General features: G+C 37.9%; 1 protein-coding gene across 1 annotated transcript in view; it reads right to left on the bottom strand.

Annotated features, from left to right (window-relative positions):
* Positions 1–10,835: 10,835 nt before the first annotated feature.
* The window catches only part of LOC124776445 (transcription factor Dp-1), a 227,824-nt gene continuing 211,847 nt past the window's right edge, over positions 10,836–26,812 (bottom strand). The window contains exons 10-11 of the mRNA XM_047251447.1: positions 26,607–26,690; positions 10,836–12,598 (exon numbers count right to left, since the gene is read on the bottom strand). Coding sequence (XP_047107403.1) covers positions 12,387–12,598; positions 26,607–26,690 — 296 coding nt within the window. The 3' untranslated portion in view covers positions 10,836–12,386. The remainder of the gene's footprint in view (positions 12,599–26,606; positions 26,691–26,812) is intronic.

Here is a 26,812-nt window from a genome sequence, read left to right as displayed (position 1 = left end):
CACGCAGTGAACAGATCTGGTGCATGAGAACAATACTAACAACAAGAAAGTCTCTTAAATACACTGGAAGATATGGCGGTTGACAACAAAACCAGGAAACATTAACAAATGCAGCCTCCAAAGTGAAGTTTATGGGAGAGATCTCGGAACCATTCAAAATCAAGACGAGTGAGTCAGTGAGATGGCCTGTCAGACATGTTATTTAACTCAGTTTTGGAGAAAATAATCAGTACATGGGACAAAGGAGTCAGTGGCGGTAAACATGGGGAGACACGAGGCTAGAACTGTCAACACAGATTGTATGACCTTTGCTGATGATATACCGTATTTTACGAACTATAAGATACACTTTTTTCTTCAAAAAACTGCCTCCAAACTTCATGCGGGCCTTGTAGTCAAAATAAATATAAAAATGTACAGTGTCTGATTTAAAATTCCTGCCAGCCTTAAAAATGACTACATATTCGAAGCCACGCGAAACCTCTTTCTATTTGGCAACATTGAATAAAACTGGCAGCAGCAGTGCCCTGATACGCTAAACATGAGCCGCGGTGAATCACAAGGTTGCTAACAATGTCTCCCTCCCACCCCGCTGTCACAAACCCAACCTCTCTAGCTTATTATGATGTGTCATTGCAGTCTATGGTGCCAGTGAACTTTAATTGAAAGTGATTTGTGTTATAGCAGAACAATATTTTTGTTAGTAGCTAGTTTCGTAATGGAAAAAAAATAAAAGGTATTCATATGATGCGGGCTATAAACTGAAAGTAATTGCATATGCAGAAGAATGTGGCAATAGAGCAGCTGAGCAACATTTCGGCTCTCCACCAACAGAAAAAAAACCAATCGCGATTGGTGGAGCAGTAAAAAGAACTGAAAAAGTGAGGAAGACTGTATGTGCAAACAGTGGACTGAATGAAAAATTGCCAAAACAAGATGATGGCATATTGAAATGGATCCAAGGACACTCAAAATGACATTGGAATTATTACAAAAATTATTCAAATGCACACTCGTAAGCTAACACTATAGTGGAACACAGACGTTAAGGATATAGTTGGTTGGTGCTACAAGTTTATGAAGCGTCATGGACGTAGCAAGCGAAACAAAACCAAAATATCTCAGAAAATGCCACAAGAATATGAAGAGAAAATATTATCTTTCCATTGCTTTATTATTCAACATGGAGTGAACACCAGTGTGGAACTAAGCCAAATAGCAAATATGAACGAAACTCCTCTGACATTTGATGTGCCAAGTAACAGAACTGTTGCTATGAAAGGTGCTAAAACTGTAACTATAAAAACAAGTATACATGAGAAAACACACTGCACTTTCATGCTGTGTTGCCGGTACTAAACTTAATCCAATGATTATTTTCAAGCGCATAACAATGCCAAAAGGTTCTGAAATACTGTCAAGTGGTGGTGTTCACATACATGACACAAGCTGAATGGACGATGCTGGTATGAAATTATGCATTAACAAAGTGTGGAAGACAAAGAAAGGTAATTTATTGAAGAAGAGTTCTCTTCTTTGCTAGATCAGTTTAGTAGTCATTGGAACATTCCGTGAAAGAGAAATTGAGAAGGAGAAATACAGAGCTTACTGTTATTCCAGGAAGACTTACTTTACAATTGCAACCTCTTCATGTCAAGATAAATAAGCCATTTAAAGTGTGTATGAGAGAGGGATGGGACAAATGGATGAAACCAAACTTGAATTCATACCAAAGGGGGCTTCAAAGTGACCTACAATCAAACAAGTATGTCAGTGGATAAAACAGTTATATTCTAGGGTGAGAGAAGACATTATTGTTAAATCTTTCAAGGAGTGCGGCATAAGTAAGGCTCTCGATTGCAGTTAAGACCATCTTATATATATGAAACAACAATGACGACAAAGATGTAGCAGAAGAATGTTCAGATGACAATTTTCGGGAAGTTTAAAGGCCGGGTCAGTTTAATACACTAAGAATTTTTTTATCTGGCTTTGCAATTGTACTTGGACACAAAATCCACAGATACCCATTGGTAACAAAGAAAGTATAGAAATATAACACGTGTTAAAAGTTTCAAACACCTGAGGGAGAGACAAGACTGAACTTGACGTCTAGTGAAGAACGGATCACGGAACTACATAAAGCATAGAAACTTACAAGGAACCATTACAACAAAAGAATTGTTTCCATCAATACCAAATTAAGACACTATAGTACAGTAGTCTTACCACAGGCCTTGTTGCCTTTGAAGCATTCTTCCTTAGGGAAGAGTGAAATTAAGGAAATAGGGAAGCAAAAGAGGAAACTACTGACAAGGGAACCTCTCCATCGCACCCCCCTCAGATTTAGTTATAAGTTGGCGCAGTGGATAGGCCTTGAAAAACTGAATACAGGTCAATCGAGAAAACAAGAAGAAGTTGTGTGGAACTATGGAAAAAATAAACAAAATATACGAACTGAGTAGTCCATGCACAAGATAGGCAACATCAAGGATGGCGCGAGCTCAGGAGCGCCGTGGTTCCGGGGTCAGCGTGAGCAGCTGCGGAATGAGAGGTCCTTGGTTCAAGTCTTCCCTAGAGTGAAAAGTTTAATTCTTTATTTTCAGACAATTATCAAAGTTCGGGCACTCACACATAATGAACTTCGCTCTCAAAAATTCCATGACATGTTCACATTTGCTTGGACATATGCAGGATTTGACAGTCTACACACGGAAAAAACGTTACAAACATATGTTTTGACACAGCGCAGGGAAAACTGTGCGACTGTGAAAATGTTGCATTCATTTGTTGCAGTTTATGTGACAAACTCTTATGCTTTCATCACTTTTTTGGGAGTGATTATCACATCCACAAGAAAACCTAAATCAGGCAAGGTAGAAGAATCTATTTACCCATTCGCCAAATATACAAGTTACGTGGGTCGACAACATATTCCTGTCATGTGACGCACATGCCGTCACCAGTGTCGTATAGAATAAATCAGACGTGTTTTCCTGTGGAGGAATCGGTTGACCTATGACCTTGCGATCAAATGTTTTCAGTTCCCATTGGAAAGGCACGTCCTTTCGTCTACTAATCGCACAGTTCTGCGGTGCCGTCGCAAAACACAGACACTAAACTTATTACAGTGAACAGAGACGTCAATGAAGGAATGGACAGATCATAACTTAGCGAAAATGAAGAAAAATGTTTCACTTGAGGGGAGACTTGAACCAAGGACCTCTCGTTCCGCAGCTGCTCATGCTAACCACGGGACCATGGCATTTCTTGGCTTACTCTGTCCTTAATGTTGCCTATCTTGCACATGGATTACTCAGTTTGTATATTTTGCTTATTTTTTTCATAGTTCCACACAACTTCTTCCTGTTTTCTCGATTGATCTGTGTTCAGTTTTTCAAGGCCTATCCATTGTGCCAACTTATAACTAAATCTGAGGATGGTGCGATGGGGAGGTTCCCTTGTGAGAAAGATCTGTATAAAGATACTGACAAAAGAACTGTATGAACGGACAGAGACGATTACAAGTAGCATTAGGAGGAGAAGAGCAAAGTTCTATGAACACATACATAGGATGAATGAAAATAGATTGACCAAGAAACATTTTAACACAGTGACAACTCATACAGTGAAAAACAACTGAGTAATGGAAATGATTTAAGACTTCACATAACTGAACACCTTCACAGAAGACATGACAAGTACAAGAAAAAAATCACATAGTGGAACTTTCAGCGAATGCAAAAAAAAAAAAAAAAAAAAAAAAAAAAAAAAAAAAAAAAAAAAAAAAAAAAAAAGGAAGAAGAAGAAGAAGAAGAAGAAAACATGAAAGAAGTAGACAGGAAACAGGAAGAGGAAATTCTCTCTGTGTGTGTTCAACCATGATAGTCCATAGGTTTTCTGTATTCCTGTTATTGATTGCTTTCTTAAAATCCACAAATGCAGATGGATTTTACTGCTGAACTCTTCTCTCTTTTCCGTAACTTGTTGCGGTGTAAAAACATTGTCAACAGTTTATCGTCCTTTTCTAAAACCTGATTGTTCTTCAGATATTTACTTTTCCGTGATATTTTCAAGTCTTGCATTCAGGATTTTGGCATGTAATTAATAGTCTAAATCCAGGTGGCTTATACCTTGATAGTTACTACTTTTATTTTTATTGTCCTGTTTAAAGATCGGCATTAGGCCCTACTGTGGCTCTCAGCCAGTGTATTGGTCCCTCCTCATTTCTGCCACATTGATTCAGTATGTGAAGAAGTCTTCAATGTAGGAATAACCCTCCATATTTCCACATTAATACCATCCAAACTGATGGACTTCCTATTTTTGGTAGCTTTTGAAGCTTCTGTTAGTTCTCTCATATCAATATCATCCAGGCCTTTTGTGTAGTCCAGGTAATCTCTGAATTAAAGTATCATCATACCACAATTTTTTATAATGAGCTACCCATTCATTCTCACCTATATTACAGTATTAACATGTATATGATCATTTTCTTGTCTATTGAGCGATTTCACCACAAGTAACAGTTTGTCTGCCATGAAAATCGTGCTTTATATTGCTAAAAGAGCGTTCCCACGATTCTGTGTGTGCTTTAAGATTTACACATTATATTTTTCTTCTCTTTATATTCATTGTACTTTTCATTAGTGAGATTATCTATGTAAGTCGTGAAAGCTTATTGTTTTCTTTAATTGCTGTATCCATTTCAGGCATCCAAACCTTTCTTCTGTATGTCTCCTTATTTCCTTTTCTTCACCACACCCTCATTAGTTATGTTTAAGTTCTTCCAAGTCTTTTACCATTTCTAAATTTGCTAACGTTTTTGTTGTCCACTTTTGGTAGAGATCTCTTATGCTGCCATCTTCTAAAGAGTAAGCTTTAAGAACCTGTTCTCCGTTTTGATCCTTAATTGGTCTCTACAGTTTTCTTCATTTTGCATGGATGTCAGTAACTGACACCAATAAGAAGTGATCTGAACCAATATCAACTGCTCGATCAACTCAGATTATCTCTAACCTGTCCAGGAAATCCCTCATTTATTATTATATAATCTGCAATAGACCTACATCCTGATGCTGACCAGGTAAATTTGTGTATGTTGTTCCTCCTAAAGAAACTATTGGCAAGTTTTAAATGATTACAGGTATCAGCATCTCTGGGTAGTTATCTGTTTTCATTACATATGTTTTCTCCAAATGTAAGTATAATTTTTGGAATTTGTATATCTCCACCACCTCTAATTGAATGTAAAAGGCCTTGGAATCATCAATGTTTCCTTCTTCTTGGGTGTAAGTCGCAATTTTTCATAAGATTCCTCTTGAACCTTGTATTCCTACTAGTACAATTCATTCACTTACATCTTCATAGTTTATCTTCCCACTTTCTTTGAATGTAGATGGCAACACCCTTACTTGCTCTTTGTGCCTGCTTTACTCCACTGTATATCATAATATAGTCACTTTCATATTGAATTCCAGATGTTTTCTTCTTACTAACACACTTTTGGTGGATACTTGAAGAATCAGTTCATATTATCCACACTTTTAATTAAACTTCTGTTATTTCATGACATACCTTCACAGAGTTTGTGCATTAATCCTAAAACACATTCTTTCTGTCCACATTTTTTTTTCAAGTAACTCATGGTGAAAAGCTAACATGTTACAATATTGCACCTCAGGCATGAAACTGAGAGAAATGCTGCAGTGGTTAGCACATTGGATTCGCATCCAGGAGGGCAACGCTTCAAACCTGCGTCTGGCCATCCTGATTGGTTTTCTGTTATTTCCTCAAATCGCTTCAGGTAAATGCCAGGATGGTTCCTTAACACGGCCGACTTCCTTCCCTAATCTGATGGGGCTGATGACCTTGCTATTTAGTCTCCTCATCCGAATCAACCAACTAAACAGATATGAAGTTTTGTAATTTGTATGTGAACTGCAGTTTCTCATTGTCACACCAAGTAAATGAATGTGACATCTGCTACAGTGCCATTTGATAGTTCAGAACACCCTTTACTGGATGGAGTTTAGTGGCACATAGCAAATTTGATACCACAAGCAGTTCCTTCCCACTGTCTCAACATGCAACTATATTGGTCTCATGAACATACCTAGGTAGAAATCAGTTTGCAACAAACGTAATTCCATGATAAAAACACCAGCAAAATGTAATGCTCGCAAGACTAGTCTTTCATGTAGTATTATCACCTTTCTGTGTCAAATACAAACAGGATAATATTAGGAAATACTGATCAAAATGTATTTGGTAATCTGATGAGGTGTATGATTTTCAATTTAAATATCTCCCCTTCCCCCTTTTAAAATGAGTTACCTGTTACAAATGGATTTCCACTAACAGAAAGCAATTAAGTGGCTATCTTGTTCAAATGCTACAGAAAAATTCATTCTTTAACACAATGTAATCACCAGACACATTTTCTTAATCATGTTACAGTCAAATGCACAGTTCTATTAAATTAAGACTGGATGACACACAATACCTTCCAATCTTTGATAACACCATTTTGTGCTGGGAAGTTGTTTATCAAACCACAAATATGTCTATACAATTGAATGACATCTCATTATCCACATGTCAGTCAGAGTATCTTTTAATACTGTGGACAAAGGAAATCACGTACGGCAGTGGTCAGCAAATTCATTGGCTGAAAAAGCCGCGTATCAACAATGAGAATTCTTTTGAGAGTCAAATACTTTAAACTTAAAATATAGATAGTTACACTGTTATTAACTTAATCACTATGAAGTGGGTTTTGCAAAAACCACATCAATCTGACTGAAGTAGATTCGCTGAGGTCAACCTCTTCCAAATGTCCCATCCACACTCGTCTCATATACTTGTTTTGTCTACTCCATTCATTCATCCCTCTACAAGTTCAAAGCATCTCAACATTTGGCACTACATCTCTCACTCCTACAACACTCCCTAAAATTAACAGTTCAGGTATCTTGAATAAAACTTGATGTTATCCTCAAAATTATATTATTTGTTGATAAAATTTGACAAACATATCCATAAAGTTAAATTATGAGAGACTGACAACAAATTGCACCCTTGAAGCCTCCCACTTCCTCTGGTAAAAAAGGTCAAATCATTGTATTTGCAGGTACTGTCCGTTCAAACAGTAATGTACTCAACAATATCGTAAAAATTCATTCAGACTTGCATGAGATCTGCACAAAACTGCTTACCACCTCTACCTACTACTGGCATTGAAAAGTGTTAATGACATGTTCAAATTAATCTATGCAAACAAGATTGACAAGTTTCTCAGAGATAGCAAGTGGACTTTCAGTAAAAGTAGTACTGAGCTAGTCCAGTGGTCTGCAGCTCTCACCTGCATTTTATACTAATATGCATCTAGCAAGAAATAGACAAATCAAAAAATTTCAACTAACATTAACAGTTTCTTAAGAGGTAGTTTTCCTGCCTTTACAAAAATAAGGACAACATGCAGGGCAAATGTATGTTAGGATGTGGTTAATTTTAATTGATTTTGGTGAATTCGACTGATCTAGATACAGTTGACTGCTTACTTCAGGCGGAGGGGTAAGTAGCAAAGCAACTGCAAGGCTAGAAGATGTGAGAAGGAGAATTGTTGTTTGTCTTCCAGTTCTGATAACTCACAGCGTGCGTGCCTTATTCTGATCAGCTGCTATGGTATTAATTTCAAAAGGAAGTAACATGGATTAGTGAATGCGCATCATAGATACTGTCATCTTCAAATTCACTACATATTTGTAGCAAGGAATACATCATTAAATTAAGACAGTATTTGACATTAAATTATGGTGGTTGTAATGTAACTTAATGAATACAAGGAAATTTATATTAAAAACATTTAGTAAACATTTATGGTCCATCTCTCATATGGTATAATGCATTTAAATATGTAAAATTGTTGTTATTAATTAATTAATCATCTGTTCACACAGGCAATATGCCACCACTTCATCAGGCAATTCCAGTGTCACAACTTTGAGGCTGCCAAGTGTGGCAGCGATCTGAAACAGAGAACAATTAACACAAAATACTGCAGACTTTCAACGATCAGTAGCCACTTGGGGGACAACTTATCATGCCCTTACTATAACTAGTCTATTGGGGGCTCATAATATACTAATTTATGTAGGTTACAATTAATAATAAGAATGGTACATGTGAGGCCAAGGTGCTGCCCCACAATGTCAGTACTGGTCCTTGAGCAAGAAAGTTTCACGACCACTGATCTAATCAATTGTTTTTCCTAGTCAGAATTAACTGATGTGAGGTATTTAGTTAAAAATTACTCAGCAAAGTATTGACTACAATCTTTTTATTGGTTTTATTTCTGGTTTTACTTAAGATGAGCTACAGAAAACCTAAATCTTAATGGTCAGACTATCATCATAAGCCAATAACTCCATTGCAAGCCACCATATATCACTCCCTCCAATAAAATCGCCTCTCTGCCCAAGAAAAGTCTGCATTCTGCTGTTTTGTTTGAGATTAATCTGGAAAAAATAATTTATTCTCATTTGTATTCAAATATTTCAACTCTTTTTCAAATGTGATTCCATCCAGTATCCTGTTTCTACTATCACAGGTTCAGAATATATTTTATCCGTAAGATGTCTGCATTAATCATCAAGTTACAAAATAACATTTTTCTGTAGCTTTTTTAAATGTTGCAAGTAGAACTGTACAATAGTATATTGCAGTGGTTCTCAAACGTTTTTCCTCTAAGGCCTGTTTTACTAATAAAAATAATTTAATATTCTCCGTTTTACCAAATTCAATTTAGAAGGATTTTACACAATAGCACCCAAAACTAAATGAATTATTACAACTAAAATATGGAACAAATTTATCTTTATAACATCTTCATTTATCCAAAAACTGTGAAATGGGCAATATTTACAGTTCAGCAAACAAGGGTTACAAGATCATTAAATATTTAAACAGCAAAGTTCAGTGTGATGGATGAACTTCGTTTTGAGAAAAGTTTCTCAGGACGTGGTGCAGCAGTAGAAACAGTCACTTGAAGCTCTTTGCTTACATTCAACTTTGAATGGTAGTTTGACTTCATAGCTGCCAAAACAGGTCTCACATTTGTCATTCCAATTCCGGGAGCGGAAAGACTTACCTTAGGGGGAAAAAAGGACGTGTATACACTTGCGCGCACACACACACACACACACACACACACACACACACACACATATATCCAGATATGTGTGGATGGATGTGTGTGTGTGTGTGTGCGCGCGCAAGTGTATACCCGTCCTTTTTTCCCCCTAAGGTAAGTCTTTCCGCTCCCGGGATTGGAATGACTCCTTACCCTCTCCCTTAAAACCCACTTCCTCTCGTCTTCCCCTCTCCTTCCCTCTTTCCTGATGAGGCAACAGTTTGTTGCGAAAGCTTGAATTTTGTGTGTATGTTTGTGTTTGTTTGTGTGTCTATCGACCTGCCAGCGCTTTTGTTCGGTAAGTCACCTCATCTTTGTGTTTTATATATATATATAGGGAAACATTCCACGTGGGAAAAATATATCTAATAACAAAGATAATGTAACTTACCAAACGAAAGCATTGGTATGTTGATACCGACACTAACAAACACAAACAAAATTTAAGCTTTCGCAACCCATGGTTGCTTCATCAGGAAAGAGGGAAGGAGAGGGAAAGACGAAAGGATGTGGGTTTTAAGGGAGAGGGTAAGGAGTCATTCCAATCCTGGTAGTGGAAAGACTTACCTTAGGGGGGAAAATGGACCTCTTTGCATTTACACATGTCTGCCTGTGTCTGTATATGTGTGGATGGATATGAGTGTGTGTGTGTGTGTGTGTGTGTGTGTGTGTGTGTGTGTGTTTTGTCTCTATCAACATACCAACACTTTCGTTTGGTAAGTTACAGCATCAGTGTGTGTGTGTGTGTGTGTGTGTGTGTGTGTGTGTATATATATCACACACACTCTACCAACAGTTACTATGTAACACTGAGACTGTAATTTTTTATTCTTATATTGGAATTTGTGTTGTGAAAACACACTGTTGCAAACCTTACAAAAATCACACACTAACACTTTTAGAAAACTGATTGTGACTGAAAAATGTGCCTTTTAAACAAATCAGCTGTTAATTACTTTCCAACAAATCATAAGCAGCATTTCACTAATCAGGCCACTTACCTAAGCCAGGGCAAACAAAAGTTTATAAACTGTTTCAATGATTACATACACTTTATTGGTTTTTAATGTGTCACTGAAGTGTTCAATCAGAAAATGTGTGAAGAATATAATCAGAATCCTATAGCAGAGTTGGCAAAAGAATATCCCTAACAGATGGCTTCACTGTTGACAATTTTCAACTGCCCAACAGCTGCGCACACGCACACACATACAATATTTATTTATATAGCTGCGACGAGTCGTTGCCTAGACACGCATTCAAAATCGTGGTATGTAATTGACTGAGGTAGACATGCAAAGCAGCCACACCAAGACCATTTCAACTGTCGGAAATCTTTTGCCAACTCTATTATAGATCACATTAATGAGGGAAAGAGTAAAGCCACAGAGCTCTTGATATTAAGACAATGTTCTGTTGTAGTCTTTCTCAGAGTATGATTGCACAATAAAGCCAGTGATGCCCACTCTTAATAATCTCATATCTACATTTAGGGTTCATTGTTTACAACTTCAGTACTTACTGTATGTTATACCCAGGTTGTAAAAAAGGACTGGACTTTTATATGAAATCTAGTGCAGGCACCTTGAGGTTAATTGTAACAGCATTAAATAATATTTATTATGTAATCACCAACAAAAGATGCAGCAGCAATCATTGCAGTTTTATTGTTTTAACATGTAAAATTATGATGATGATGACGACAATGATGTACAAATGCACAAATGTATGCATGCAACCTAATTACATTTTACTATAAAACAAGTCTACACTACATTCAAAACAGTATCCAACAGTCTTGGATATCCCCACATACAAGGGTGCTTCGTAAAAATAATTTCACTGAAATCATTGGGCACATGGTATCCTGAGTTACATCTGATTAGCCTCATCTCATTTTGGAATGAAAGCAAAGAGGCATTTAAAAGTTATAGCAGAAATCTAGTCCTGCCAGAATTCCTCATAACAAGGAACATCACTATTAACAATTGTTTACATTTTTATACAATATTAATCACACTCAAGAAGCTCTCAAAGACTACCATTTAAGGTAAACAATCACAGACTTTCTATTTACAGTGTTTATTGCATAGCTACGTACAACCATTGCAACACACTAATGTAAGTTCATATTTCATATAAAAACAAAAAATTAGAGTAAAGAAAGCACTGTGATTTTTCACCCTCCATTTGTACCTGATAAAATGTGCTCTATGTAGTGAAAAACTTTTTGATGGCTCTCCACAGGCCACAATCAACTTACAGTAATAACTGGCAGAAAGAAACTTTACCATGTTAATTGCAGCTCAGTTATTAATTTTAAAAATATATTTTATTAGTTGCAATTTTTCTTTATATCAACAGTCACATCCTCATTCCACTGTCGTGAGACACACTAAAATTGGAATAAGAGAACGCTTTGTGTTTTGTAACAACTAGTAAAAGCAACTACATAGCAGAAGAAAATACTGTAGTGTGGATCTAACTGTGGCATTAAACTTTCATACCATGACTGACTATTGTAACAACAAATCATCTGTAAAGTGCCAGTGAAATATATGGTTGTTGCCAATTACAAGCCCATTTCTTGCAATGCTCTTCTTTTGAAATATTGAACAAAAAAAACCTGTGTAAATCCAATTTAAAATTACACAGACTTTCTTACAATGTTACTGAAGCTCTTTCAATGTACAATGATCATAAAATTTTATTCCATAAATTCAAGCTTAAAGATCCAATTACTATGGTCCCTGTCAAATAACACACTGTCCAAAGGCTTCTTACAACTGCAATTCTCCTGTCAATTATTACAGTGAAAAATGTACTAATATTTATCTGGCTGGACGGTGAATATGACTTGCTGGTAGGGTGCTCAAGTAGTAACAAACTGAGAAATAAGGAAAAGACAACAGTACCAGCCTTTTGCAGCCCTATAAATACACATATAAATAGAATTAAGCACCAGGCAGTTCAGAAAACAATGTCAAAGACTGCAATACTTTCAGACAAGAGATTCAATGAATAAGAATGATGAGGAGGAGGAGGAGGAGGAGGAGGGGGGGGGGGGGGGGCAGTAGGAGGGGGGAGGAGAAGGAAGAAGAAGAAATAAATATACACTTGTAAAACTGATACGATGCAACACTCCAGCAAGAACATACACATTTTCACAGTCTCACAGTGAGTGTCAAGGCAACTAATTTACTTCAAGGTCACTCGAAATGTCAGACTCCTCATCAGAAAAATCTTGTATAGAAGGAGACAATGGATCAGATAATGATGCATGTGACGATGGTCTTGAAAGTTCATTGACGCCAAGACTAGCATCCAGGTCATCCACAGAAAGAGATGAACTTGGCCCGGCTTCCAAATCTGGCAGAACTGTATCCAAGTGCCCACTGGCTAATTCTGCACAAGCAACATTAAAACAGAGAAGAAAAATTATTAGTCACATGAACACATTGCAAATTATATATCTACACCACATGGGAAATGTAAATACAAGTAAGATGCATGGCTTAGAGTGTTGAAGTCCAGAATTATTGTTACAGAGACTGAACTGAAGTGTATTCTACTTACTCAAACTTACTCTTATTCACACACTACTAAAAATTTTCGTCCTGGCACTACTTAACATGTGATATTTCTTGTCAAGCATTTATCATCTTATACACGTCATTTTAGATATGATTCACTCCTGCCTGAAGTACCTTCTATACAGGGTTGCAGCCTGTACTTTTTATTATAAAGTATTGTACACTACTGCAGAGAATTGTTTGCTATACTTTATGGGAACGAAGTACATGAAAATACTTTACTTCACATAGTTTTAATTTTTTATACAATTCATTTTACGTAAGTCATTAAAAGACCACAAAAGCTGATTGTACTCTTGTGTATAATAGATTGGCTAAGTAACTGAATCATGAACTTAGTACGGTTTCTGAATGCAACCTGAACTCAAATGTTAATGATGGATCAAGGCTACTTCAGTAAACTGAAAACTACAAAACATAATTTTAATCATGAAACAATGAAAGAGGTAGTGAATATGTTACACTGAAAAAAGTGCCAAAAAGATTGATATGATGATACAAATGACAAAACTATTGTCTATGTATGAAAGTCTATGGGAAATCAAACATGGTGTTTGGTTAACTAATGATCCACGAAACAAATATAGTGGAATATAATTAGCAATTTATGTAGAGTTACATTTACAAACTTCGGTTTGTGTGTGTGTGTTTTTTGTTTGTCGTCATCGTGATGGCTGTAGGTGAAGTGAATGGTCTGATCTCATTTTCAGGTTAAGAAACCTCTAACAGGGTATAAACATCTAACAGGGTGTATACACAGACATGGGGAGAAAATACACTATACACTGGGTGAAAATACATTTTTTCCATGTTAAGCTGCAACAAAATTTCCCTCAGAGGTATAAAACTTACCAATCATTTGAATGGTAACAGTTTTATACATCAGCATAGAACTCCTTCCTGGCATTTTAGGCAACTGCATATTTTCATATTATGAAAATATAAATGCAAATTCCACCAAACTGAGCATGATAGCTTCAGAAGCACTGAAATCGAGATTGTGATGTGTTCTTGTCAGCCAGTCATAGCTCATGTCACTTGAACTCGCCAGCCAATGACAGCAGATATTCAGAGCACAGAAAATGTGATGTACTAGGTCACACACTTTTACTCAGTCCTCTCTGTGATCGATTGAAGTCTGCTCTGATCTGTGTGCGCTGTTGTGTGCAGTAATTGTTAATATTATTTACAAAAATGAGTGAAGAGGCTGTACCTGGTTTTTCTAGTGACTTGCCATAAATTTCAATGTCAGTTTCATGACACATTAATCCATTACATCCGGGGTGTCCAACCCACAGGCCACATGCGGCCCAAGAAGTGAGCAACTATCACACAAATTTTGGGGAGTGGGGGAATTCCATTTATGTACAGATAAGATAAACTAAATACTTTCAAAGTGAAACTCCCAGCACATGTAAGTTCAGCAGAAATTATTAATGTTAAGTATATTATGTGCAGTCCAAAAATATTCGTCTTTTTCCAATGTGGTTCAGGTAAGCTGGACACACCAGCATTACATGTTTATTTCTATTATTTGCTGTAAGCTTGCTGCTTTGGGAAAAGGAGGCTGGGCTTGTCTCAGCAGCCAATATGCTACAAGCTGATAGCAAGCTTCCGCTCCCAGCATCCACTGCAAGGACCCTAGTAAAACTGTGCGATCAGCCAACAGCAACATCCCTGTTAAGTAGTGCGAACACACAATTAAGAAAAGTTAACTGTTTGAATTACTATAATGCAGTATGATCAGCTAACCTTTCACGTATAATATTTGAGGGTGTGGTTAGGCAGAATCCTAAGAGCACAGCTTAAATTGCAGCTCCGTGAACCAAATGTTTTGTCGGTTACCTGGCCAAATACTTATTCCTCGAGCACTTCAACTTCTCCATAGAAAAGCTATTTACGTGTGAAACTGCTCGAGAACTCACCCCACAATTTTTCTCTCTTTCTTTTGTGAGGGGTGATTATACTTTTTGCTATTGTTATTGCATAATTTGTAATCTATGAAAGAACTAAAATAAAAATGAAAAACTATCCTGCAGCTTGGTCTTTTTTAGTGTGTGTTACCCTTTAATATATATCAAACACAAATCTTCCAGTAAAATTTTAAATAATGGCATAAAAGAATGTCCCTCTGGGCCCAAAATTTTTCTATAGTCTGAATAAAATTACTCAATAGTTGACACTTCACGTGTTTTAGCTGGTTTCTGCCAGCATTGCCAAACTGTCACAACAATCGGTCAGTTCAATTCTAATTCCTTGTCCCACATTCTTTCTGGATGTGTTTGGATTCTGAATCATGGGTCTGGCACTTTTATTTTGTATTTCGTCACCACACGACAAACACCACACACAAATAACGATGCTAATGAAACATATGTTTCATACATACCACTAACTAAACACTGCTGGATATTTCCGTAGAAGACATGATTCAGTGCCACATGTGCAGTTATCATAATTAAAGAAATCGGCTTAGATTAGATAAGTTTCATACAACATGGCATGTCACCAAGTTTTTGAAGGCTGCGATCCATAAATGCAACTGGGTGATTACAGTGAAAAATATAACAACCTGACTCAGTGTTTTACTTTAGCACAACAGTTAGTGTAGTTACTTGCCATGTTGAAGGTCGTAGATTGGAATCTCATCAAAAGAGTTAGATAATCATTCTTATTCTATTAATTGGTTTAAAAGTAATTTTTTCATTTCGAATTCTTTGTCACATCATTATCACCATCTTCGTGTTGACTATTTTATTTGCTATTATTTTTCTATGTATCGTTCTTTTTTAGTCTGGAATCTGCCTGTGCCATTCATAATCCACAAACAAGTGCCAAAGAGGACTGCTCATTGGTTGGTAATGCAGCAGCTCGTGTAGCCAGTGAGAGGACAGTTTTAGGTAAACAATGATAGCGAGAAATTAACAGTTTACTTTTAGCACTGAAACTGAACTTTTTCTGTCTTGATTTGTTCGGAGAGGTTAGCTTTAATAGCCCCGAACAAAGTGATTGTGATTTTAGTTCTGCTACAGACTGCTAAACATTGCTTTCTTGGATACATTACACATCACGAATCTGTGGTTAGCTTAGGACAAGAGTTTAAATTAGGGGCTACAAAATGGGTCTCCTGCTGCAGTTTAGTGATTGGTCACTTAACAGAAGCTGTTGACAAAGCATCTCACATTTCTGACATACCTTGTGGCGGTTACTTCCAGCAGTGCTCCGCATTACATATCAATAGCATTTGTACAGTGACTTGCCATGTTTGCATGTCACTTATAACTGAGTGGCAGCCGGTGGCCAATGTGGTAACACCAAAGCATGTAACAGACATCACCTATCAAGCAATTTTAAATGGCTGATCCTCAAAGTGTTAAGTTTTGAATGAGAATCAAATGCTTCGCGATCTAAGAAATTCATCACATACTCTCACACGTAATATAATTCATACGGCTTAAAAGGCAATTTACTTTGAAAGTAACGCTTCTCAAATCACCATTTGCAACATTTACATATGACCTGTCAGAAATGTAAACAGTTGTGATATCACACTCACATGAAGCAATCTGTTATGAGGTATTTCATGATCTTCATCCTAAATACTTTTGATGAATTTTGCTGTTGGCAGACACTTGTGTGTGCACTGTGTTTTGTTTTGTTGTAAATGGTGCACTTTCTTTGCAACTGAAGTTTTATATTGGTGTTATTATCTCGTTTATCTTTTATTGCTGCAGTACCGGGCTAAAGCAAAATTGTTTGGTAGACTATCAATTCTTACCAATCAATATTAAAAATATTTAATGAGAACTAACACAATGGAACATTACTGGGTTTTTCCCGGATTTCCTGGGGCATATACACCCTGCCTTGGTAAAAAATGTCATACATCTAAATCGGATATGGAAAAACATCTGAACTCTGCTGCTGAACTAACCCGTAAAACATAATTTGTCCAACAACAGTATGGATTGTATTGTACAACTGAATAAAATTTTTATGTCAATACAAGAATAGCTTCAAGCGTCTGTCTGGCTAGAACCAAAAGGGAAACTCTAGCTGTAGAGATACTGGAGTCATATGCTATTTAAAACGCAAGATCTAAACACAGACAAACCACACAGGCCAATGAAAAACTTTTTTTAAAAAATTGATAGCTGATCTTTATAGATTTTTATGAGCTGAATCCAAATCTAGCCTTAGTTTTTTTGTATCACCCATAGTTTTTGAGCAATATGCTTTTTATTATATAGTATAAAAATCCTCTGCTATATGGTAAACGGGGGAAATTAATGAAATGGTTTGTTACAACATAAACATGGTTTGTATTTAAAGTAAGCTATTTAAAACAATAATATGTGTTAATAGAGGTTTCCCATGTCAGCTGGAATTGATTTGTGTTTTCTTTCTCTTTTTTTCTTGGAAACATATTATGGGTTTTTTCATGTCCTAAGAACTTTGTAACAACTTGCTTGAATGACACCCAGGCTTCTTTCTAATTTAAGGTCATTGTGGATTCAAAGTTAACATCAATTTTCTAAAGTCAGGCCCGACAAAGACGCTTTCTTTCAGTTTAGCTTCTGAAAGTGTGGAAACTTTTGGCAGAGATACTTAAAACTGGGACCATCTTTAGGCAAATCCTTTACAAACGGTTTCATTAGGCCTAACTTTATATGTAGAGGTGGTAGGAGTACATGTTTTGGATCTACAATGTTTTTTGTGGAGAATGTTCTTCTAACCAGGTTTTAAAGACTCCATCACAGGCCAGTGCTTTCTGCACCAGTGTTGATCCCAAGCCCTACTGTCCCATTCACACAAGAAACATGGAAATTTGGTAAAGCCACTTTGCTGACCAAGAAGCATGCACATTACTTTTAAATCGCCACATATCATCCAACCATGAGCAGAGTAGCCTATTTTATTTAGCACTATTTCTTCGTTTTCACAGCTTGCTTTCATATGTACAGAATGTCTAACATGTATAGATGCATACTAGCCACCATTGTGTAATAAAACAGCCTTATACTAGTTTTGGATGAATCAATGAATAGCCTCCAGTCTTCCTTTTTGTATTCAATACCAAATTCATTCATCAGACCAGGAATGTCTGAGCAGTATATTAAACCTCCTTCTTGTTGAAAAAAACTTAGGAAATTGCTGCTCTCTCTTTCTATACATGTATATGCTGGTTCCAACTGCCGACAAGTTCTTTTCTTTTAATCTAGAGCCAAGCAATTCAGCTTTTTCTTTCGTTAAGCCCAGATCTTTAACCAAATTGTTAACCTTGGTCTGAGTAAACAATTTGGGATCTAGACTTTCCGTATTACAATGAAATTCATCATCATCTGGTTCATCTAAATCAGATTGTACATCAGAAAATACTTCTGCTGGAAAAGAATTTAAATCATCTGGTGGTTCAGGAACCGGCAAATCTACAACATGCCCTACTGGTTGGATGGAGGGCGGAAGGTTAGGGTAGCTTATTACCTTCTTGTTTTTTGAATTATGACCAGTAATATCAACACTGCAAAAGTAGCAATCATCAGAATGATTTCTTGGCACCCTCCACACCATAGGAACAGCAAATCCAAAGGCTTTTTTCTCCTTTTGGACCATTTTCTCAGACCTTCAACACACACATAACATACCTTACGTGGTGCCCAAGATTTATCTTGATCACCAAGTTTAGATACAAAGTATGATAGATAAACCTTTTTCACAAAGGCTGTAATGTTTCTTTGGTGTGTTTTAATCACAAATTCACCACAAATATAGCAAAAACTGTCAGCAGAGTTTTTACAACCATGAGTAGACACTGTACTAGGCACATGTGCAGGAAATGGGAGAGTGAGGTTAGGTTGACAGTAAAGAAAACACCATCTGTTAACACAAAAAAAGAATTGATCTTTTTTTGCCAGCGAATGTTTTTCAGCAGTGCTACTAACGCAAAGTCATCTAGATTCATTACACCTCCTTTTTAAATTATTTTAACTATATATAAAAGCTGTTGAATTCTTTAAAAAATTGCTTAATTTAATAAATTTATCTGTAAAATGTGAAAGAATGGTGGGTGATACAGTTTAAGTATCATATTTGGATTTCCCACCCTTAAAAACATAAGAATACGATATTTTCAGCAAAAAAAGGTTTTTCCATCATTGGCCTGTTTTATTTTACTGCTCGCGAACAGATGCTTCTAACAATAAAAGCATAAAAGTGTTTCAGTTAGTGGTATAATATTTTACAGCCAAAAATTGCTTTTAAAATAAGTTACTCAGTTTTGCTCAAAATGGAATCCTATGTTGCACACCAACTTCAAGATGCGGCATCAACGTGATTGAATTGGTTGTTGTTGATGATGATGATGATGATGACGATGATGATGAAAATGAGTGGCAAATCTGCTGATGGCATGTTGAAAAATACAAGTTACCTTTTCATAATGTACCCGAGTTAATGCTGACAACAAAACTACTAATTTTGGTGTAAACCATTCTTTATTTACAAATGTGACAGATTTGGTACCAGATTCGATGAAGGGAAATTGTCATTCATCTGCAGTGCCTATAGCTGTGTGAGACATGCCGCAACATATTGTCTTACAACACAGGCATTGTAATTTTCAAAATTTATACTAAATTCCACTCTACTGTAAAAAGCGCAAAACTGAAAAAAAAATAAAAAAAATAAAAAAAATAAAAAAATTAGAATCTGTGGATGGCAAGTTCCATGAAGTGAAACACCATATGGGAACAAAATAGCCCTCTCCTTTACCCTGCACATGTATATTATTAAATTAGAAAGCAATCAGCATTATTTTGTAAGCTTAGAAGGAATTTGTTCTACGATTTTGCAAAATTTATTTGTGCTTAACACTGACAAGGTCTTGACTGACATTTGCTTGAATTTTTGTAGCTAAATTAACCCTATTTATTAAAACTATAAAATGCTTGAAAGGCAACTGCATAAGAATTTCGGATGTGGATAATATCTTGGAGAATCTTAAACATGGCCAATAAAACGAAAGTAAGATCTCTTTGTTTGACATGATACAAGTTGTTTTTACATGAACTGACTAGGAAATTCACAGATCTGTTTCATAAATTTGCTGACAAACCTTTAGAGTATGTAAATAAAAGGTTCGTTTGAGGGACACGAACAGTTTATTTGCAGCACCAAGAAATATAAATTTAAAAAACGATGTTGAATTTCACTTTTTGTGAACATGGTTAAAATTTAAAGCTGTAAAATTTGAATTTAAATATGAATGATTTTTTCAAGTAAATTGCATTATTAAACAAATTGTGGTCAATTATATATTTCTGAAATTTTGCGGATTTACCCACTGCTAACAAATGACAACAAATATTTAATAAGAGAAAGTATGACTTTACAAATCTGCAAAAAATTAATTTCATTTCTATCATCGATTCCCACTACTTCAGTATTCACAGAGAGAGAGTTTCTATTGTGATGAGTATAAAGTGGCAGGATGAAAGAATTAAAGCACACATGAACTTGATAAAAAATGAGTTATTTATTTATCTTAAATGTAGAGTGCAAAGATGCTCAGCATTGAAAATTAAGCAAATTAAATAATACTTTAACATACAAAGTATTTTTCCCTACCTGTAACAACCAATACACTTTATTTGCTCAGAGAAAAGTGGCAACCCTAACCCTATATGACACACACACACACACACACACACACACACACACACACACACACACACAGATGATGATGATGATGATGATGATGATGAAATGATGAGGACACACAAACACCCAGTCCCCAAGCAGAGAAAATCTCCAACCCGACTAGGAATCGAACCGGGATCCTGTCATCCAGAGGCAGCAATGCTAGGCACTAGACCACGAGCTGCGGACAGAGGTAGAGGGAGTGGGTGCAAATTTGTTTTCTTATGTATGCTACCACAGCTGGCAGCAGAAATGGCTGAGTATAACCATGTTTGTCGCAGACGACCTTCCACCTGCTCCAGTGTACCCAATGTCCAACAACATGCACAACAGAAGACTGCTACATGCAATGCCAAATGCAATAGAGGTCGCAAACTTTTGGGTGGCAAAAGTGTAAATAATTGTCATATATATATATATATATATATATATATATATATATATATATATATATATATATATATATATCAGGGAAACATTCCACGTGGGAAAAATATATCTAAAAACAAAGATGATGAGACTTACCAAACAAAAGCGCGGGCAGGTCGATAGACACACAAACAAACACAAACATACACACAAAATTCTAGCTTTCGCAACCAACGGCTGCTTCGTCAGGAAAGACGGAAGGAGAGGGAAAGACGAAAGGATGTGGGTTTTAAGGGAGAGGGTAAGGAGTCATTCCAATCCCGGGAGCGGAAAGACTTACCTTAGGGGGAAAAAAGGACAGGTATACACTCGCGCGCGCGCGCGCACACACACACACACACACACACACACACACACACACACACACACACATATATCTATCCGCATATACACAGACACAAGCAGACATTTGTACAGGCAAAGAGTTTGGGCAGAGATGTCAGTCGAGGCGGAAGTACAGAGGCAAAGATGTTGTTGAAAGACAGGTGAGGTATGAGCGGTGGCAAATTGAAATTAGAAATTAGCGGAGATTGAGGCCTGGCAGATAGCGAGAAGAGAGGATATGCTGAAGGGCAAGTTCCCATCTCCGGAGTTCTGACAGTGGGAAGTATCCAGATAACCCAGACGGTGTAACAATGTGCCAAGATGTGCTGGCCGTGCACCAAGGCATGTTAAGCCACAGGTTGATCCTCATTTGTGTGTCTATCAACCTGCCAGTGCTTTTGTTTGGTAAGTCACGTCATCTTTGTTCATATATATAAAGATGATGTGACTTACCAAATGAAAGTGCTGGCAGGTCGACAGACACACAAACACACACAAACATACACACAAAATTCAAGCTTTCGCAACAAACTGTTGCCTCATCAGGAAAGAGGGAAGGAGAGGGAAAGACGAAAGGATGTGGGTTTTAAGGGAGAGGGTAAGGAGTCATTCCAATCCCGGGAGCGGAAAGACTTACCTTAGGGGGAAAAAAGGACGGGTATAGACTCGCGCGCGCACACACACACACATATCCATCCACACATATACAGACACAGGCAGACATATTTAAAGACAAAGAGTTTGGGCAGAGGTGTCAGTCGAGGCAGAAGTGCAGAAGCAAAGATGTTGTTGAATGACAGGTGAGGTATGAGTGGCGGCAACTTGAAATTAGCGGAGATATATAGAGGGAAACATTCCACGTGGGAAAAATTATATATAAAAACAAAGATGAGGTGACTTACCGAACGAAAGCGCTGGCAGGTCGATAGACACAAAAACAAACACAAACACACACACAAAATTCAAGCTTTCGCAACAAACTGTTGCCTCATCAGGAAAGAGGGAAGGAGAGGGAAAGACGAAAGGAAGAGGGTAAGGAGTCATTCCAATCCCGAGAGCGGAAAGACTTACCTCAGGGGGAAAAAAGGACCTGCCAGCGCTTTCGTTAGGTAAGTCACCTCATCTTTGTTTATATATATATATATGATGGATCTCATTTCCTCAAATCCTGCCCTGAAATGAGATCCATCCTACATGAAATCCTCCCCACTCCACCAAGAGTGTCTATCCGCCGTCCACCTAACCTTCGTAACCTGTTAGTTCATCCCTATGAAATCCCCAAACCACCTCCCCTACCCTCTGGCTCCTACCCTTGTAACCGCCTCCCGGTGTAAAACCTGTCCCATGCACCCTCCCACCACCACCTACTCCGGTCCTGTAACCCGGAAGGTGTACACGATCAAAGGCAGAGCCACGCGTGAAAGCACTCACGTGATTTACCAACTGACCTGCCTACACTGTGAAGCCTTCTATGTGGGAATGACCAGCAACAAACTGTCCATTCGCATGAATGGACACAGGCAGACAGTGTTTGTTGGTAATGAGGATCACCCTGTGGCTAAACATGCCTCGATGCACAACCTGCACATCTTGGCACAGTGTTACACCGTCCGGGTTATCTGGATACTTCCCACTAACACCAACCTGTCAGAACTCCGGAGATGGGAACTTGCCCTTCAGCATATCCTCTCTTCTAGTTACCCGCTAGGCCTCCACCTCTGCTAATTTCAAGTTGCCGCCACTCATACCTCACCTGTCATTCGACAACATATTTGCCTTTGTACTTCCGCCTCGACTGACATCTCTGCCTTAACTCTTTGCCTTTACAAATGTCCGCTTGTGTCTGTGTATGTGCGGATGGATATGTGTGTGTATGCGAGTGTATACCTGTCCTCATTTCCCCCTAAGGTAAGTCTTTCCGCTCCCGGGATTGGAATGACTTCTTACCCTCTCCCTTAAAACCCACATCCTTTCGTCTTTCCCTCTCCTTCCCTCTTTCCTGATGAAGCAACTGTTGGTTGTGAAAGCTTGAATTTTGTGTGTATGTTTGTGTGTCTATCAACCTGCCAGCGTTTTTGTTTGGTAAGTCACATCTTCTTTGTTTACAAAAAGGTACGGCCAAACTTTAAGGAAACATTCCTCACACACAAATAAAGAAAAGATGTTATGTGGACATGTGCCCGGAAACGCTTAATTTCCATGATAGAGCTCATTTTAGTTCCGTCAGTATGTACTGTACTTCCTCGATTCACTGCCAGTTGGCCCAATTCAAGGAAGGTAATGTTGACTTCGGTGCTTGTGTTGACATGCGACTCATTGCTCTACAATACTAGCATCAAGCACATCAGTACATAGCATCAACAGGTTAGTGTTCATCACGAACGTGGGTTTGCAGTCAGTGCAATGTTTACAAATGCGGAGGTGGCAGATGTCCATTTGATGTATGGATTAGCACGGGGCAATAGCCGTGGCGCGGTACGTTTGTATCGAGACAGATTTCCAGAACGAAGGTGTCCCGACAAGAAGACGTTCGAAGCAATTGATCGGCGTCTTAGGGAGCACGGAACATTCCAGCCTATGACTCACAACTGGGGAAGACCTAGAACGACGAGGACACCTGCAATGGGCGAGGCAATTCTTCGTGCAGTTGACGATAACCCTAATGTCAGCGCCACGGAAGTTGCTGCTGTACGAGGTAACGTTGACCACGTCACTGTATGGAGAGTGCTACGGGAGAACCAGTTGTTTCCGTACCATGTACAGCGTGTTCAGGCACTATCAGCAGCTGATTGGCCTCCACGGGTGCACTTCTGCGAATGGTTCATCCAACAATGTGTCAATCCTCATTTCAATGCAAAGTTCTCTTTAAGGATGAGGCTTCATTCCAACATGATCAAATTTTAAATTTTCACAATCAACATGTGTGGGCTGATGCGAATCCGCACGCAATTGTGCAATCACGTCATCAACACAGATTTTCTGTGAACGTTTGGGCAGGCATTGTTGGTGATGTTTTGATTGGGTCCCATGTTCTTCCACCTACGCTCAATGGAGCACGTTATCATGATTTCATACGGGATACTCTACCTGTGCTGCTAGAACATGTGCCTTTACAAGTACGACACAACATGTGGTTCATGCACGATGGAGCTCGTGCACATTTCAGTTGAAGTGTTTGTACACTTCTCAACAACAGATTCGGTGACCAATCAATTGGTAGAGGCGGACCAATTCCATGGCCTCCACGCTCTCCTGATAGCAACCCTCTTGACTTTCATTTAAGGGGTCATTTGAAAGCTCTTGTCTACGCAACCCCGGTACCAAATGTAGAGACTCTTCGTGCTGCTATCGTGGACGGCTGTGATACAATACGCCGTTCTCCAGGGTTGCATCAAGGATTCCATGCGACGGAGGGTGGATGCATGTATCCTCACTAACAGAGGTCATTTTGAACATTTCCTGTAACAAAGTGTTTGAAGTCACACTGGTACGTTCTGTTGCTGTGTGTTCCCATTCCATGATTAATGTGATTTGAAGAGAAGTAATAAAATGAGCTCTAACATGGAAAATAAGCGTTTCTGGACACGTGTCCACATAACATATTTTCTTTCTTTGTGTGTGAGGAATGTTTCCTGAAAGTTTGGCCATACCTTTTTGTAACACCCTGTATATAGTAGACGGAAACATTCCACGTGGGAAAAAATATATCTAAAAACAAAGATGATGTAACTTACCAAATGAAAGCGTTGGCATGTTGACAGACACACAAACACACACACACACACACACACACACACACACACACACACACACACACACACAAAATTCAAGCTTTCGCAACCAACGGTTGCTTCATCAGGAAAGAGGGAAGGAGAGGGAAAGACGAAAGGATGTGGGTTTTAAGGGAGAGGGTAAGGAGTCATTCCAATCCCGGGAGTGGAAAGACTTACCTGAGGGAGAAAAAAGGACAGGTATACACTCGCACACATAATATACACTCGCACACATACATATGTGCGGATGGATGTGTGTGTGCGCGAGCGCGCGCGCGCGAGCGAGTATGCCTGTCCTTTTTTCTCCCTAAGGTGTCTTTCTGCTCCTGGGATTGGAATGACTCCTTACCCTCTCCCTTAAAACCCTCTCATCCTTTCGTCTTTCCCTCTCCTTCCCTCTTTCCTGATGAAGCAACCGTTGGTTGCGAAAGCTTGAATTTTGTGTGTGTGTGTCTATCAACATGCCAACACTTTCTTTGGTAAGTTACATCATCTTTGTTTATATATATATATATATATATATATATATATATATATATATATATATATATATATATATATACACACACGTGACAAGTAAATATTTTACATTATTTTATACATTGTAAATGCTTCTGACACGAATAAACAAAAACCATGTTTGTTACTTTGTTTAATTCAACCAAAATTTTAAGTGTTCAAAAGAGATGAACAGTCAGTCACAGTCACAACAGTGCCTATAACAAGTTCAGTGAGATTGAGTACTATCTGTAAGCTTCACTACTGCACTGGAACTAAAATTCATCATTGTCTTAGAGTTAATAACGATACATATGTTTTGTGCAACCTATAATGAAAATTTTAAGAATTCAGAAGTTGCACAGATTTAGCAACTGCACAGTGAACTGTTTGCGGCTGCTGATATAGGTACCTGTATCCAAGGATAAGAATACGTAATTTAGTCCTGTGTGTTGTCAAATTACTGTGTTTTTTTTTTCAGTAATTCTTAGCTCATTTCATTCATCATGTTTGGCAATGAAAATGATCCTTGGTTAAATAATGTCAACACAAATGTAACAAATCTGAAGCATGCAGCTTGTGTCTTTTCCTGACCTATTGTACCTGAGCCTGTAAAAACAGACTGCTTGACAAGAAAGATGTTATTGTTAATATCTGTAGTAGCTGTCAGTCATTCTTCTAGCACCAGAAGAAAATTGCTGGCACAGGAGAAGAAAGTATGCTTTAATACAGTTATACTGAAAGAGTGGGGAAAAAAATTATGTATTTGTGTAATTACCAGGCCATATAATTTGCAGAAAAATAACATCTCAGGACAAACAATAAGTCTTAACATATTCCAAACAATGAAAGCAACAATAAGTATCAAGTCAGTTATGAGACAACACAGAGGAGGAGGAGGAGGAGGAGGAGGGGCAGGGGGAGGAGGTTGAGGTGGAGGAGGCGGGGGGGGGGGGGGGGGGGGGTGCGGAGGAGGGGGGAAATTGTTTTAATCTTGCAGGTATTATCCTAAAAAGGATTATGAAGTAGGAATGTGTCTGAAATTTTCACGCGTATATATAGGTACAACTTTGAAGCAACACAAACAGGTATACTCACGGACAACGTAATTTTCCAAGGCTTTGGGAACCATGGATTTGGCCTTCTGCAGGTCTGCATCTGAGCACTCTCCTCTGTCAAGACCTACAAACATACCCAATTAGTAAACATTTTGGTCAAGGAATTTACAAGAAAAATTCATGTTTCCACAATATGTGGTGCATAAAAAATAAAAATTAATGAAATAACATGATTACAGAAACTTT

Source organism: Schistocerca piceifrons, chromosome 2 (genome assembly GCF_021461385.2).
Source record: "Schistocerca piceifrons isolate TAMUIC-IGC-003096 chromosome 2, iqSchPice1.1, whole genome shotgun sequence".
Taxonomy (NCBI): Eukaryota; Metazoa; Arthropoda; class Insecta; order Orthoptera; family Acrididae; genus Schistocerca; species Schistocerca piceifrons.
The sequence above is the reverse complement of the archived record's forward strand: the minus strand, read 5'-3'. Positions and strand labels throughout refer to the sequence as shown.